Source organism: Lithobates pipiens, unplaced genomic scaffold (genome assembly GCF_037356315.1).
Source record: "Lithobates pipiens isolate NorthernLeopardFrog02 unplaced genomic scaffold, aLitPip1_a1.2 Scaffold_13, whole genome shotgun sequence".
In the NCBI taxonomy this organism is placed as follows: Eukaryota; Metazoa; Chordata; class Amphibia; order Anura; family Ranidae; genus Lithobates; species Lithobates pipiens.
Window position 1 is genome coordinate 28,233,688 of NW_027507718.1, and position 16,368 is coordinate 28,250,055.

The 16,368-nt window shown below is 40.2% G+C and overlaps 2 protein-coding genes across 2 annotated transcripts in view; one reads left to right on the plus strand and one right to left on the minus strand.

Moving 5' to 3' along the window:
• ALDH1A1 (aldehyde dehydrogenase 1 family member A1) overlaps positions 1–8,980 on the plus strand; it is a 99,052-nt gene extending 90,072 nt beyond the window's left edge. The window contains exon 13 of the mRNA XM_077474939.1: positions 6,187–8,980. Coding sequence (XP_077331065.1) covers positions 6,187–6,259 — 73 coding nt within the window. The 3' untranslated portion in view covers positions 6,260–8,980. The remainder of the gene's footprint in view (positions 1–6,186) is intronic.
• Positions 8,981–12,704: 3,724 nt separating this feature from the next.
• Positions 12,705–16,368, minus strand: part of LOC143975838 (transmembrane channel-like protein 2-A) — a 152,826-nt gene continuing 149,162 nt past the window's right edge. Inside the window, exon 19 of the mRNA XM_077478402.1 lies at positions 12,705–12,916. Coding sequence (XP_077334528.1) covers positions 12,705–12,916 — 212 coding nt within the window. The remainder of the gene's footprint in view (positions 12,917–16,368) is intronic.

Here is a 16,368-nt window from a genome sequence, read left to right on the forward strand (position 1 = left end):
CAAAGAGATAGGATTTTATAGGTATTTTAAATATTTTTACTAAATGGAATTGATATTCATTTTTCAAAATATTTCTTGGGTTTATGAATAATAATAACAACAACGCAACGACAATTATTATCTTGAGAAATAGTGTATTATTTATTGGCACAGTTGCTTCGGGCATAGATAGTTTTAAAATAATTTCATACCCAAATAACAAAATTATGAGGCTCAAATAACAGGAAAGTGAACAAGCTATCCTTAGCCTCAAACCCACTGTTCAGTCTAAAGCTCAAATTAACTAAAAGTGTCTACAGATATATTAAAACTACCAAAGCCAGCTACTTACAGTCAGATACAGTATCTCAATAGATCTTGGGCATAAACCTCCACTTGAGTTTTCTCGGGAGCATAATCAACTGGAGAAGCTGGATTGTTACATATCCATTTCTATTTTTTTTTTGTCTGAAAGAGGCTGGCACCAAGTACTGTTAAGTTTTTCTTATCCATAGGCATACATACGCGCAGTTGTCCAATGAAAATATGGATGTTTGTGTTGTGATCATTCAACACAATAAGGCTCCATGCACACTGAAGCTCAAAAAAGCTTTTTCTGGACGCCAGATTGCTGGCAGAAAACGCTGGTTGAAAAACTTGCTTTTAACAGCGTTTTGTACTAGCGTTTATGAGCGTTTATTAGCGTTAGCGTTTATGGGCGTTTTCAATAAAAATACACAGAGGACACTCCAAAAATCCCACAGTACATTCCAAACTCCCACAATACATTGAAAAAATAGAATGCCGAACACTAATTAACACGCGTTTATGAGCGTTTATAAGCGTTTGACGTTTTTTGCCGGTGAAAAACGGCACTTTGAACGCGAATTTCTGGCGTTCAGAAAAAAGACCATAAACTCCACTGCTCATTAAAGCTGAAAAACGTCCATGTGTGCCTGGACACATAGGCTAACATAGAGTGGAGTTTATGGGCTTTTAAAAAAAACGCCCAAACTCCAATAAACTGAAGTTTATGAGCTCCAGTGTGCATGGAGTCTAAATGTTAGGTCAGTGTGTATAGATAGTCCTTAAATCCTACCATAGCCTAAAAAAATCTTAATTTAAGTCTAAGCCCTACACTTAACCCTTTATCATAGCTCAGCCTCTAACCTATTTCTTCTCAAACAAATGCCAATAACATTATAAATAAAACAATAATAAGCTATATATAGCAGAGGACAAAAATAAAATATATTCTTTTGATGTGTGTATTTCTGAGAAAAATAATGCCAAAGACAACCCTTTCATGACTAAGCCTTTTTATGACATTTGTTGCTTACAAGTTAAATCCGTATTTTTTGCTAGAAAATTACTTAGAACCCCCAAACATTATACATATATTTCTTTTTAGCAGAGACCCTAGCGAATAAAATGGCGATTGTTGCAATATTTTATGTCACACGGTATTTGCGCAGCGGTCTCTCAAGCGCAATTTATTTTGAAAAAATACACTTTCATAACTAAAAAAAAATTAAAAAAAGTAAAGTTAGCCCCCTTTTTTTGTATAATATGAAAGATGATGTAATTCCGAGTAAATAGATACCTAACATATCATGCCTTGAAATTGCGCACGCACGTGGAATAGCGACAAACTACTATACTTAAAAATCTCCATAGGTGACGCTTTATACGTTTTTACAGGTTACTAGTTTAGGGTTACAGAGCAGGTCTTGTGCTAGAATTATTGCTCTAGCTCTAGCTATCACAGCAATACCTCACATGTGTGGTTTGAACACGGTTTACATTTTCAGGTGCGACTTACATATGTGTTTGCTTCTGTGCGCGACCACAGAGGAACTTAAAAAAAAAAATCGTATTCACTTTTTTTTTACACTGTCTCTTTAAAAAAAATTCTGATAATTTTTATTGTTGTCAAATAGAATGTAAACATCCCTTGTGACAGTAATAGTCAGTGACAGGTACTCTTTATGGAAGGATCTGGGGTCTATAAGATCCCAAATCCCTCCTTTGCACTCAAAACACCAAGTTTGGTTGTTTTGAAAACTAAATTTTTTTAAATTTGGCGCCTTTAAGTCTTCATTTAACTGGAAGTGATGTCATTACATCGCTTCCTGGTTACTAGATCCGAGCGAAGGAGACCCAGCTTCTTTGGGGTCTCCTGGCAGCCGCTCGGGCCTCCCAGTGGGACGGGAGAGCTCTGCAAGCCACGGAAGGTGGCGCAGGAGGGGGGCTTTTAGCTGCAAGGGCTGTTATCCCAAGAAAGTCGTTTTCTCTGTACTGGGGTGATGCATGCAGCTGTATGCATTACCCCGGTACAACCCCTTCAAGCCGAGGCCTCATATTTGCATACGGTCTGAGTAAAGGGGTTAAATTATATAGGTAGTGCTTAGTTAGTCAAGAAATATCCTTTGTACTTCTGTCTACTATGACTAAAATATGGAATGATTCAAAATAAACCTAAAACTTGAAAAATGTAGGGTTCAATTAAAAAAAAAAAAATGTAAAAGGTTTTAAGAACAACAAAAGAATAAGAAGTATGCTGTATAGGTATTTAGTGAATGAGGTGAAACTCTGCTGACCATCATTTTATCATCATTTTATCATATGCAAGCAATTTTTTTTTCCATGATTGGGTTTTGTTTATTATTCCCATGATTGGGTATTCTTTACAAGGTGAAACCTCCCCACATTCACTTGGAGCTTTGGAGCACATTCCCTTGCAAAGTGTAACTTGCCTTGCAAAGTGGATAGCTTTTTTGCCTTTAGTAAATCAACCCCAGTGTGTTCTTGTCCTTTCATAGTACATTTTTATGAAGATGAAGACACTCCCATCCTACTGCTGCTTACAAAGTTTTCTGAACTGACAAGCTACTATAAAAATACAATATGTACCCAACCCAATCAGGAAAAGACTTTTAATACAAAAGGCATTATTCTCAGCTCTATAATCTATCATCCAAAAACTCAAGGAACCCTAACCCCACTTCTCTAGATGACATGCAGGCTTATATCACTGAAACATCCTTACCCAAAATGTACCCATGGATTTGGACAAGCCCTTGTTTGAGCCTGAATTTGTGGGTGTAATCAAGAGATTGAAGATTGGTAAATGTTCTGGCCTAGTTGGGTTCAAATCTCATTTTTTTCTGAAACCTTTGCACCCCTCTTGACACCCCTCGCTCCTGACTCGAGCGTTCAATACTATAGACAGCTGCACTCTATTCTTCTAAAACCTGGTAAGGACCCTTCCCAATGCAGTAGCAATTGTCCAATCTCCTTGCTGAACATAGATCTTAAACTCTTTGCAAAGGTACTTGCCAACCACCTATCTCCTCTCCTACCTGGGGCTATCGATAGGGATCAGGTTGGTTTTGTCCCAGGCTGCTAGGTTTGCGACAAAACAACCAAAATGATCCACCTTATATCTTACATTCAATGCCACAATTTGAAAGCCTGCCCCCTTCATTTCCCTGGAACAAATAGGCCTGGGTGCGTCTTTCATCTCTAACGTGATGTCCCTTTATTCACAACCAGTTATTGAGCACCTGGTGTGTGACATTCATCAAAATGCTTCTATTCAAGGCATTCAAACACCCTTCTCCCATCATAAACTATCCTTATATGCGGATGACCTCTTCAACAACCCCACCCATCCTTGCCCTTGCTTTTTTCTGAATTCTGGCGCTTTGACTCTTTCAGCAACTTTAAACTCAACATATCCAAAATAGAGGCCCTTAATGTGTCTTTACTTGCTGCTACAATGTCATTGCTACCCTCAAATTATTCTTTCCAATGGCAATCTAAGGGCATTTCCTAACTGGGGTTATGATCCCTGCCGGCTTGCCCAACCTATTCTCCTTGAACTATGTTCCCCTCCCCTCTCTTGTATACGGAAGGACTTAGAGTCCTGGGGGGGGGTACCTCTCTGCCTTGGTTTGGTCGCATTAATACTCTTAAAATGGATATCCTACCCAAACTACTGTAGCTCTTTCAAACCATACCTATTCTAGTACCCAAATCCTTTTTTGTTTCTTTACATTCTCTCTCCATTCGATTCATATAGAATCGTGGTCTATCCAAAGTTAAGTATAATCTGCTCACCCTCCCGAAGCTCCAAGGGGGTAAATGACTGCCCAATTACAAGCTTTATTATAAAGAAGCTCTTATTAAATGCACTCTCTAGTGCAGGGGCGGACTGACCATTTGGCCACTCGGGCACTGCCCGAGGGCCCTGGGCCACTAGGGGGCCCCATCAGGGTTGCCAGCCTCAGTAAAACCAGGGACAGTATGTAAAAATTGGTGTATTTTTTTTACATCTGTCTCTGAAATGTCCTTTACCGACATCCTTTTGGTCTAAAAATCCTGAGATTATAGCTGCCCCACCTCTCCAGTACCTTCTCTGCCAATAGAAACACGTCTGTGTATACTGTGTGTACATGTATGTGTATACTGTTTGATGGTATACTGTGTGTGTGTATACTGTCTCCTATTGCCCGGGGGCCCCATGAGTTATCAGTCCGCCCCTGCTCTAGTGGTTCCCCCGTCCTTTCACAAAGGCTTCTGTTATGATCGAACAGGACTTAGCTCCTGTTGATCTACGAGCCCTCCTCTGGGGTTACAATGGAGATCTATCCTGCTTGACCTATTTCTCACCACTGACATTAGCTGCTCTTAAACTATGGTATAGAAGAGAGTTATACTTGGTTCTATCCTCGGGTCCCTCCCCTCTGACCTCTTTATTTGACAGTCTCACCTTCCCTCGGGGTATAGGAGTCCCCATTCTGGGTTTGTTCGCATGCTCCGATTGGCCACAGGCTCATATGTTTATCCAACCCCAACTGAGAACCCCAGCTGTCCCTGCGGGCACGCACGACTGGCTTACTGCCCTTCACATATCTTCATTCACTAAGCAACTGTTCATTTCCTCCCAAACGCATCACCCTTACACTAGCTTTGAAAGGCTGTGCTCCCTCCATGATATGCCTAGACATCTACTTTCTTCCTGATATTGTCTGATTCAAGTTACATGACAACTTATCCACATACACTAGGATGTGGTCCGCAGACTTGGGAAAGGAATTTTTGAGGGGGGGAATGGCAGACCTTGTTTAATTTCACCCACAAATCTACAATCTCTCGCTACTCACAAGAAAAGAACTTCAAAATCCTATCTCAGTGGTACAGGGACCCCTCACCATTGCACAACATTTTTCCGTCCATCCCTGCCGCCTACTGGCATTGTGGCTCAGCTTCAGGCACATACCTCCATTTCTGGTGTCAATGTGAGGGAATACACCCCTTCTGTACTCAGGTATTTCAAATATATAGTACAATCTACGAAGAACATCTAACACCAATTCCCACGATATCTCTTCTCTCTATGCTCCCCGGATCTATGGCATCACAGAAAAGGTGCATTCTTTGTTTCTTCCTGTCTGCACCACGGCACCTCATCCCATTATGTTGGAAGACTGCTACTACCCCGCCGCTATCATTGTGGGTTTCAACTGCGAATAACAATATGGGAATGGAAGAGATGATCTTGTAGTTTATTTGGCTCTGCTTCTTTTCCTCTGATACCATGGCTACTATGTTCTCGACCCAAACAGGGCCATGCCCGAATTAGCTTTGATACAGGGCTTCCAGAAATGGTATTCCCCTGTTATTCTGTTACTTCTTTTTAGGAATAATTTTCCAGAAGATCCCCCCCCCCTCCTATTATATAAATATATTCTTCCCTTTTTCATTTTCCTTTCTTCTGTTTTCAACTTTTCTTTTGTTTTTCCCTTTTTCTTATCTTTCTTATTTCCTCCTTTTTATATAAACAACAGAACAACACTTTTTTGGGGGATGCTTTATAATGACACCTGCCACAGTCTTTTATGCTGTATTGTTTGTTGGCACGAGTTAAGCTGTGGGCGATAGCCATTGAGCAGACTTGCTGCCCCATTTTATTAGTTGTAGTCATACTTTTGTATTTTGAATGTTGTTCTTAATAAAAACATTTTCAACCCTAAAAATACAATATGAAATGTGGAAAGTACAGTCCTGAATTGTTGGCAGTACAGAAACTCTAGAACAAGTGATTTCATTCTTCATAAAAACTGTGTTTTGAGCTTTTTAATCAAACACAAATGTTACAGAGACCCAAGTCATGGTATTAATTTTTTTTTTTATTTCCATTAGGGGAGAATATGGCTTACATGAATACACTGAGGTGAAGAGCGTTACCATGAAAATTTCACAGAAGAACTCCTAAACATCTACAGATTTCTCCTTTTCTTTTTCCTTCTTAAACTTTCAACAATCATGTAAAAGAGTATTATGTTTTTGTAAAAACAAATTAAAAACAGCTTTTAAAGCCTAAGTCTATATTTATTGTCCCTTTAAATAATTCACTTAGGCCAAGTTGGCCCAAGTGAACTGATTAATGCACTAAAAGGTGCACTTGCTAGGAATGTTGTTTTAACTGTATGCAGACTCAGCTATGTAGAGTATACAGTGCTGTGTTATTTTTGCAGTGGTACATGGACTTCCTGTCCCATCCCAAAACAAAATTGAGTTGGCTGAGCACTACTCGAAAAGAAGAGATTACAAAGAAGCTTTGTAATTTATGAAAAAAATAGAAAATGTCCTCTGATTAACTGAGGCAGAGATCGCAACGTCATCCTTCCACCTTTCTGGCTCAGGCAATCACAGGAAGTTTTCTATTCATTCATAGAATACAAAGCTTCCCATTAATGGCTGGACACCACTCAACCCAACTATTTTGTTTCAGGAGTGAAATGGGAAGTTCCTTTCCCTTGGCGGGAACACAGTGCTTTATACTTTAAAACAGCAAGCAGTTTGTGCCATCTTGACCCATATGAATTATTTAAAGGGACAATAAATGTGGCGTTAGTATAAAAAGTAATTCAAATGATATTCAGATATAACATTAAATCTTAGGGATATTTGGAAATAAACCACAATGTACAGTTCACACTACACAGCCTTGATGAAAGAGCTGCTGCAAAATACAAAACTTAATCCTAAATACATAAAGTGGAAGGTTTTCCATTTTATTTTTGAAAGCACAACATGAACTAGTAATAATTTTAGGCCTTAACGCTGAAATGAGGCCTGTGTCATGATCTTTTTTCTATGTGATCCTGACAACAATGAATTAATAAATATTGTGCAGTTTAACTCACCAGTAAATCTCTCGATTCATGTTATTAGGAACAAAAACACTAAAAAAGAAATGTTATTGCATGTACTGAGCAGACAACCACCTGATAAAAATAAACTCCAGGTTTTCATAATGTAAGATTAATAAGCTCAAATGTTATTTTTATCCTGACTGTAGTTCTCTCTTAGTAAGGCACTGTAAAGTGTGATGACTATAAGTAAAGTGCAGAATGTAGAGATAAGTGATCCAATATGGGTCACCAATCAACATCCAAAGAAGGGATGATTTACAAATAACTGTGAATAGAAGCTTATAATAAATAATAACTTATAGGCCTTTGACTTGTTTAATACCAGTCCATGTGTCCTTTGGTTTGATAAAAGGGCTTCATAGAGGAACCCAATAAAAAAAAATTAGGCGTTCCTCCCAAAACTCCATCTGGATGCTGGTGATGTATGATGGTTCTTCTTCTTTTTTAATGTCCCAAGAGGAGGATGTGGTGAACTTTAATGATTATGTGCAAGTGACCCAATCCTGGTGAACTAGCAAGGTGCTATTTATACCACTTATCCACTCCCTGAGATTTGTGTTTACAAAAAATGCCAGCCTAAAATGTTTGGAGGGACACTTTATTTTCCTTTTCTACTTACATTGTTTTTAAAGATTTACAACCACACTAGAACAATTAATCTCTAGCAGTACCCCATACTAGCCAATCATATTACAGTTTATTATTGGCTGGTTAGTAAAAAACCAAATCATACTTGTTGTCCTGAATTACTGTATGTTATACAGTCATTACACTTTACACTGCTTTGGTTAATATGAGGGTATGTTTAACCAAGGTCAGAGAATCTTGTCCTAGCTGGTTCCAATAGCTTAAAAAAAAAAAAAACAGTTTGGTCTATTGCTAAACTCATTTATTGCAAGCATGTCAGCCTTTGTAAAATTATACAACTAAAGTTCCTGCCTGCTGTTACTTTACTTAGCCAGAAAACAGTACTTTGTACTCCTTTCTTGTAGCTCACTCTCACTCTAAGGCAGGGGTCTCAAACTGGCGGCCCTCCAGCTGTTGCAAAACTACAAAGTCCCATCATGCCTCTGCCTGTGGGAATCATGTAACTGTCAGCCTTGCAATGCCTCATGGGACTTGTAGTTTCACAACAGCTAGAGGGCCGCCAGTTTAAGACCCCTGCTCTAAGGGCTTGACCTCTCTAACTTTGTAGTTAAACATGCCTTAAAACTAAGTCAAGCCCTTAGAGTGCATCCAGGATTAAAAGGACACACAGAAAATATTTTGTAATGCATAATAATTTTAATCAGCATTATATACAGCCTGCTTTTAGGCAGGACATTTATTTTAAAAATCCCAACAGTTGAATTTTAGGATTTGGTGCAAGAATGGGTTACAGTTCTGCTGGGACAACTGCTACTTTTTAAATATTGCATTTATTGACTGTTTAATTTAGAAACCATACAGAGACTAAAAGAAAATGTTGTCTTTGAATTCTGTTAAGTGCTATTCCATGTTCAAGTGCACATAACTATCACTAGTTTAGTTTTTTCCTATGCAGGTCTCATCTAACTAAAAGCTAATGTGTTATACTTATAATGTGCTCAGAATTATACGTTGTAATGTTGGTTGTAGGTGTAGCCACAATGATTAAACTCCCATGTTACCTACTAATTGTAGACTCGTTTTCATTCAAAGGTTTGTTTTCCAAACTACTACAACAACAAAGTGCTACATGTAATTGATAAATTGACTGTAATTCTAATGTGAACCATAAATAAATGTGTTGTATTTGATGAATGATGTTATGTTTTATTCATACATACATATAACAATGAGATATGTATTGTTTCACAACATAATACAAAATTATTGAAACAAGTATATTTTATAATTCCTATTCCTAAAACTCACGGAACAAATCTTAACATTTAAAATGAGAGTTGAGGGCTTGCCAGCCTTTTTCCCACAACTCCCTATAGTACATTTTCTTTTCTATCACCTTAAAAAAGCAAACAGGAATTACAAGAGTCAAGGTTTGCATATTAAAGCATTTTGGATTGAGGCGCTCCTCATTTGGCAAGTGGCTGTGCAATCACTATCACTAATGTAGCAAGGTCCCGAACCTCTAGAGCAGTGGTCGTCAACCCTGTCCTCAGTTCCCACTAACAAGCCAGGTTTTATGTATTACCTTGGAGAGATGCTGACTAAAATACTGCAATCACTGAGCAGCAAATAATATGACCTGTGATGTATGTATTTCAGTTATCTTGCAATCCTGGTCTGTTAGTGGGCCCTGAGGACAGGTTTGATGACCACTGCTCTAGAGGCCAAATGGTGACCTCCAGAATCAGGGAGAGCTGACATCCTTCTTTATAGAGTGGGTTACAAGGCATGGTGGGTGTGATGCAAGATGGACTGATGGGTCCCAGACACTTTTTTGAATGCAAAGAGATTTATTGAACGAGAACTGTGGGAGAGAGGGTTAGGGCCAGGACACTCTTAAGTAGATGCAATGACAATTGGCAGACTCCGAGACTTCTATATGTAGACAGCTATACATTGGAAGGCCTCCAGTCAGACACCACTTCTGTATAGGTAGGATCGCTGTCTCCTATGGCAACAAATCTTGTAACAGTCCCTAACGGTAGTTGTATTTGACTATTGGTAAGAAAAATTATTCTCCTCGCACTCTACAGTCTCTCACTGTAGATCTTTACTCACCGAGCTCCCAGTCTCTCACTAGACTCTTAGAAATAATCGCCACAGGATCCCCTGAGCTCTTCTACTTGGCACGCACAGATACTCCTTAAGCGTCACCCCTGCTGACCCGCTGGGTCCCTGGCTTGGCACTCACTGATGCCTCTCAAGTGTCACCTCTGCTGTCCCGCTGGGTCCCTGGCTTGGCACTTGCTGAAGTTGCATTTCACACGAGGGCATATAAATAGCAGATAATATATATAATTTTACATGTGGCGTACCACCCAAACAATATAAAAGGGGAAAATATAAAACAGTAGCTGTATATCCTAACTATCTATCTATTATGTACACCTTGAAAAATATAGAAAATATTAGCTTGGTTATAAAAACCGAAGTCACTGTCTCTCCTTAGCTAAGGAAGATGTGATGGTTGCAGGAACACCTGAAAGAAAGAAATGGACAACATAGAACGACATCCTATCCCAACAATAACACAGTGCAATATATACATATGTGAGTGTTGAGTAAATATTAATTACCCTCAGCCGAGAGCAGCAAAGCAGTGTAAATACACCCTATTACATATCTAAATATGAGTACAGATGAAACTGGGCCCCACCCCCATCCGAGGGTGACACCCCTTTTCCATAGCAAACCTAAAGAAACTTACTTAACAATTCTGATCAATACTTGCATAATGTGAACAATGGCTCACTCAGACTGGCACTCTCTTGCCACCTGGTGGCCAGCATATTCAGAAAACAGTCCTTGTGTACTTATCAGTCCATTATTTAATTTTAAGGTGAGAACTTGCCCTTTTTGCCACAGCTTATTATACCTAACTAACTAAACACCCCAGTGTCTTTGGAGCCACAGAGTCCATCAATCCTTTACTCAGGGTGGAATAACATTTCCCAGCAGTTTCCCTTCTTCATAGGGAAAACTTCGGGGACAGAATGCATGGCTGTATTCAAACAACAAGCAGCCATGCCATGGTACAAGGGACCGCACTTCTTAAAATAGCCCCCTTGCATTGGTAATCTCAGTCTGTCCACACAAGAATAATGACACAATCCAGTTTTACCATCATAATCATGGATAAATGATAGTGAGTTTCTGGACCCCCACTATGGGCCATAGGTAACAGCAACGATGACTTAACCCCCCTGACGGTATTCCTGAGTCTGACTCGGGGTGGATTTTTTATACCAAAAGCGGTATCCCCGAGTCAGACTCGGGACTGCATCGCTGGATCCAGGAGGAGGTTTACTTACCTTCTCCCTCGGATCCAGCGTTGTCTCCCCGCTGTACGAGCGAGCCGTGTCTCGCTCGATGCATCACATCGCCGATCTCCGTGCCCTGCGAGCGTTGCGACGCACGGGCACGGAGATCGGCGCCAAATTCAAAAAGTGAAACAAACAGTAAACATACAGTATAATGTAATCTTACAGATTACATTGCTGTATGTAAATATTTCACACCCCCGTTGTCCCTAGTGGTCTGCCCAGTGTCCTGCATGCAGTTTTATATAATAAAAACTGTTCTTTATGCCTGGAAACTGGAGATTGCCCATAGCAACCAAAACTGTCACTGTACATCAAAAATGATTTTAGACCAGCTAGAAAACAGCGATAATAAATTAGAATCACTCGCAGAATTGAGCGATAGCGATTTGTGGGGAGATCCGTCATCAAATACTGAAAAGTAATGACAGTGACAATTCTGCAACTGAGCACATTTCAGTGTTTTTGATTTGATTACATTATTGAATAATTTTTATTATTGTTATGTTATTATTTGGTACAATTATTTATAATTATTTATTATATTATAATTTATGATTTAATTTTTCAAACTTTATCATACCCGGGATGTCTGCTAGACTCTGGTTTGGACAGATTTAAGAGAGTTATTCCTAAGAATTGCAGGACTACAATATAAAACGCCAAATTTTCATGCAAAATAATGGTACCGCTTTTAGCACCTAAAATCCGAAATAATCGTACCGCCAGGGAGGTTAAATTAACACTTTATGTAAAGGGAGGAATCAGCAACTTTCACTGGCAACAAAACACTTTCTTTCTACTTCCATTACTTTTCATCACTACTTTACTTTCAAAATTGGGGGGGGATTTACTAAAACGGGAGAGTGCAAAATCTAGTGTAGCTCTGCATAGAAACCAATCAGCCTCCAGGTTTTATTGAAAATTGTTTTAGTAAATCTCCCTCACTGTGTTGCTACTACACATGTATAGTAGCACTGACATTTAAATGTAGACCAGCGGCATCCACAATAGCCATACCGTGTGAAAATCACATTCTGAATGGTCCCTGGAGCAGGTAAATCTGTGTTTCAGTGGGACATGGTTTTCTAATTTCTGACCCTCTCCCTCCTGATTGGCTTTGACACAGTAGCAGGTGCCAATGGCTTCCACTGCAGTCAATCAAAATCAGTGAGCCAATGAGGAGAGAAAGAGGGCAGGGCCGAGCTATGGCTCCATGTCTGAATGGACACACAAAGCAGTGGCTTGGCTCTGGTGCCACCAGAACAAACTGCTTGCTCTGGGGGCACTGAGCAAGAGGGAGGGGCCAGTAGCATTGGCGAGGGATCCGAGAAGAGGAGGATCTGGGCTGCAATGTACAAAGCAGGTAAGCATAACGTGTTTGTTATTTAAAAAAAACAAACACAAAAAAAAAATGTTCATATCACTTTAAAAACACATTTATTGATTTTATATTAATACATAGCTGTATTGATAAAGTACAGCTTTTATAGAATATGAAAGATATTTTTGAATTTTGTAGTTGGCCTGTGTATCATGAACGAGTTTGTCCTCTGCCTTTTCCAGGTGGCGGTGGTGCAGGAGCTTTAACATTTGGCTTCTTCATAGAGGTTGTTACTACCAGTGTAGTTTTCCTAGGTGGTTCTGTAACCATTACTCGTGGGCCTTTTTGAGAAGGTACAGTCAGCTTCCCGTTCTTAGTATTAGTTTCACTGGTTGAATTTGTAGTAAGCATCTTTCCATTCTCTATAAGCAAAAAATAAACATTCATATTAGGATGAGTTAAAGTGTGTCTTTTAATCAAAATAACAAAATAATTATACCAACCTGCTCTGTGCAATGGCATTGCAAGGAGCAGCTCCAAACCTCCTTTTCTGGAGCCCCCTCCCCCCCCACCTCTGGTAATCTTGTCTCCTCCTCTTCTCATCATGCCTCTATAGCAAGTCTCTTTCAGTGTGAATGAAACAGCAACTCAAAGCAGCTTAATGTACCTCTGAAGCAGTTTTACATTTTTTAATTGGCAGTGAGATCTTGAAGGGCTAATGTTCAAATGATAGGTATACAATATATCCAAGAGAATGAGCAGAGAATAAAATATTGGTTGTCATGGTTTAACAGTCTCTAATACAGGCATACCCCACTTTTAAGTAGACAATGGGGTTTATTTACTAAAGCTGGAAAGTGCAAAATCAGGCTCACTTCCGCATAGAAACCAATCAGCTTCCATGTTTTATTACCAGGCTTAATTGAACAAGCTGGGGTTAGAAGCTCATTGGTTTCTATGTAGAAGTGAGCCTGATTTTGCACTTTCCAGCTTTAGTAAATAAACCCTATTGCATACCTAAAAAGTGGGGTATGCCTGTACTGAGCTATTGCTTTCAGTAACCCATTAGAACACAACTTGATGGAATAATGTTCTAACTGTGCAGCTCAAAAAAGATGTTAATCATATATGGAGATGACCTTGTGGAGAAAATTTGGTTAACTGATATACTAGAAAGTCAATAATCTGAATGATCAATACTGTAAGTCCTTTCTATGTAAGCCATGTCTTTTTTATTCTATATTCTAATTCATTCTAATTAAAAGAGATCACTTTGAAAAAAAAAAATTCTTCCTATCTGATCATTTGTTCATAGTCCATAAGATGCAGCCACTCAACCTATATATTTGTTAAGAAAGCCATTGAATGGTCAGCTGGAGAGATAAACACAGGGCCGGCGCCCCCACTAGGTGAACTAGGCAGCCGTCTAGGGGTGTAGCTGACCCTTGCCTCGCCTCTTCCTCCTCTTTGTCACCCCCCAATCTCCCAGCAGAGCCACTGATAGGGAACCCAGACAGCAAGGAGTTCGATTCAGCGGGCGGGTGGTAGCCTTGCGGTGTGCGACTCCCCCCTTCTCCCTCTCATTTCACATGCTGAAGGGAGAAGGACATCTGTGTGTTACAGGGCAGGAAGCCAATAGCGCTGCTCTTCTGAGTAGGAGGGCTTGACTGCTAAGTTGCTCTGCCTCCCACCTCCTCCTTAGCCAATCAGATTGTCCAGCCTGCCCCATTTGACCAGAAGTTGCTAGTGGCCAGAGTAGGGCGGGATGGAGAGGATCCGACATACCTGAGCATGAAGAAGGTATGAGATCAAACATGTCACAATGATGGCCGCAGAAATCTATCAGTGTTCTCCTTCTCCGTCCTGTGTATAGAATATGCAGTGATCACAGTGATGGAGGGATGACTTCCCCTCCTCTTCTCACACTGCTTCTTATCTCTGTTTTTATTTACACTGCACACAGGACAGGAGAATGATGATTAGACTTCTGCAAGACACTGCAACTTCAACTCTTTCTATGGAGCTATTTGTGCCTGAGTCCTGTGTCAGCCATCCATGATTTGTTTGACCTTTTCTGTGTTATCTTTAACCTCCCTGGCGGTACGATTATTTCGGATTTTAGGTGCTAAAAGCGGTACCATTATTTTGCATGAAAATTTGGCGTTTTATATTGTAGTCCTGCAATTCTTAGGAATAACTCACTTAAATCTGTCCAAACCAGAGTCTAGCAGACATCCCGGGTATAATAAAGTTTGAAAAATGAAATCATAAATTATAATATAATAAATAATTATAAATAATTGTACCAAATAATAATATAACAATAATAAAAATGATTCAATAATGTAATCACATCAAAAACACTGAAATTTGCTCAGTTGCAGAATTGTCACTGTCATTACTTTTCAGTATTTGATGAAGGATCTCCCCACAAATCGCTATCGCTCAATTCTGCGAGTGATTCCAATTTATTATCGCTGTTTTCTAGCTGGTCTAAAACCATTTTGATGTAAAAGGACAGTTTTGGTTGCTATGGACAATCTCCAGTTTCCAGGCATAAAGAACAGTTTTTATTACATAAAACTGCATGCAGGACACTGGGCAGACCACTAGGGACAACGGGGATGTGAAATATTTACATACAGCAATGTAATCTGTAAGATTACATTATACTGTATGTATACTGTGTGTTTCACTTTTTGAATTTGGCGTCGATCTCGTCCCGTGCGTCGCAACGCTCGCAGGGCACGGAGATCGGCGATGTGATGCATCGAGCGAGACACGGCTCGCTCGTACAGCGGGGAGACAACGCTGGATCCGAGGGAGAAGGTAAGTAAACGTCCTCCTGGATCCAGCGATGCAGTCCCGAGTCTGGCTCGGGGCTACCGCTTTTGGTATGAAAATTCCACCCCGAGCCAGACTCGGGAATACCGTCAGGGGGGTTAAAGGAATTAGCTGGTCAGGCTGGGAGCTTCACAGACCTGTAAACCATTTACTATCCTCCTGTGCTTGCGAAATGAGTGTTAGTAAAGTTTTTTTTTTTTTTTTGGCACTTTGTTATATCTTGTAAACTTCTGTTTACACATGCAGTGATCAATGTTTTTCCACACTGGTCACTGCTAGCCTAGGATATGTCTGCAGTCCCTGACCATCTCCTGTACTATGTCTGCAGTCTCTGACCATCTCCTGTACCATGTCTGCAGTCTCTGACCATCTCTTGTATCATGTTTGCAGTCTCTGACCCTCTCCGCAGTATTTCTGCAATAAAGGGGGGCTACAGGCATGGTAGGTGGTGAGGGAAAAGGCCTGTAGGTGCGGTGGGTGGTAAGGCAAGGGAGGCTGCAGGCACAGTGGATAATGAGAAAAGGGGTCCCAGGCGCAGTGGGTGGTGATGGAAGGAGTGCCCAGGCACAAGTGGTGGTTAAGCGGGGCTGTAGAGAAAATGTTAATGTAGCATAAAGGGTAAGGGGCTTCATAATCCAGAGCCCACCAAAATCCTCAGCACCAGGCCCATGATGCTCAAAATCCAGGCTGAACGGTCACGGTCACAAAGGTCGAACTTACAACTGGGCCCTGGTGTTCTGCCACTAATATATTTTTTATAATGGCACACAGTGAAATAATTAAAAAGTGCCTTTATAAAATGAAAATACTGACAGATTTTCACACAATACACACTAGGATCTGGGAGGAAAGAGTGTGTTGTGCTATTATTTAACCACTTAAGCCCCGGACCATTTGGCTGCCACTTTTTGCGATTCGGCACTACGTCGATTTAACTGACAATTGCACGACGTGCGACGTGGCTCCCAAAAGAAATTGATGTCCTTTTTTCCCCATAAATAGAACTTTGTTTTGGTGGTATTTGATTGCC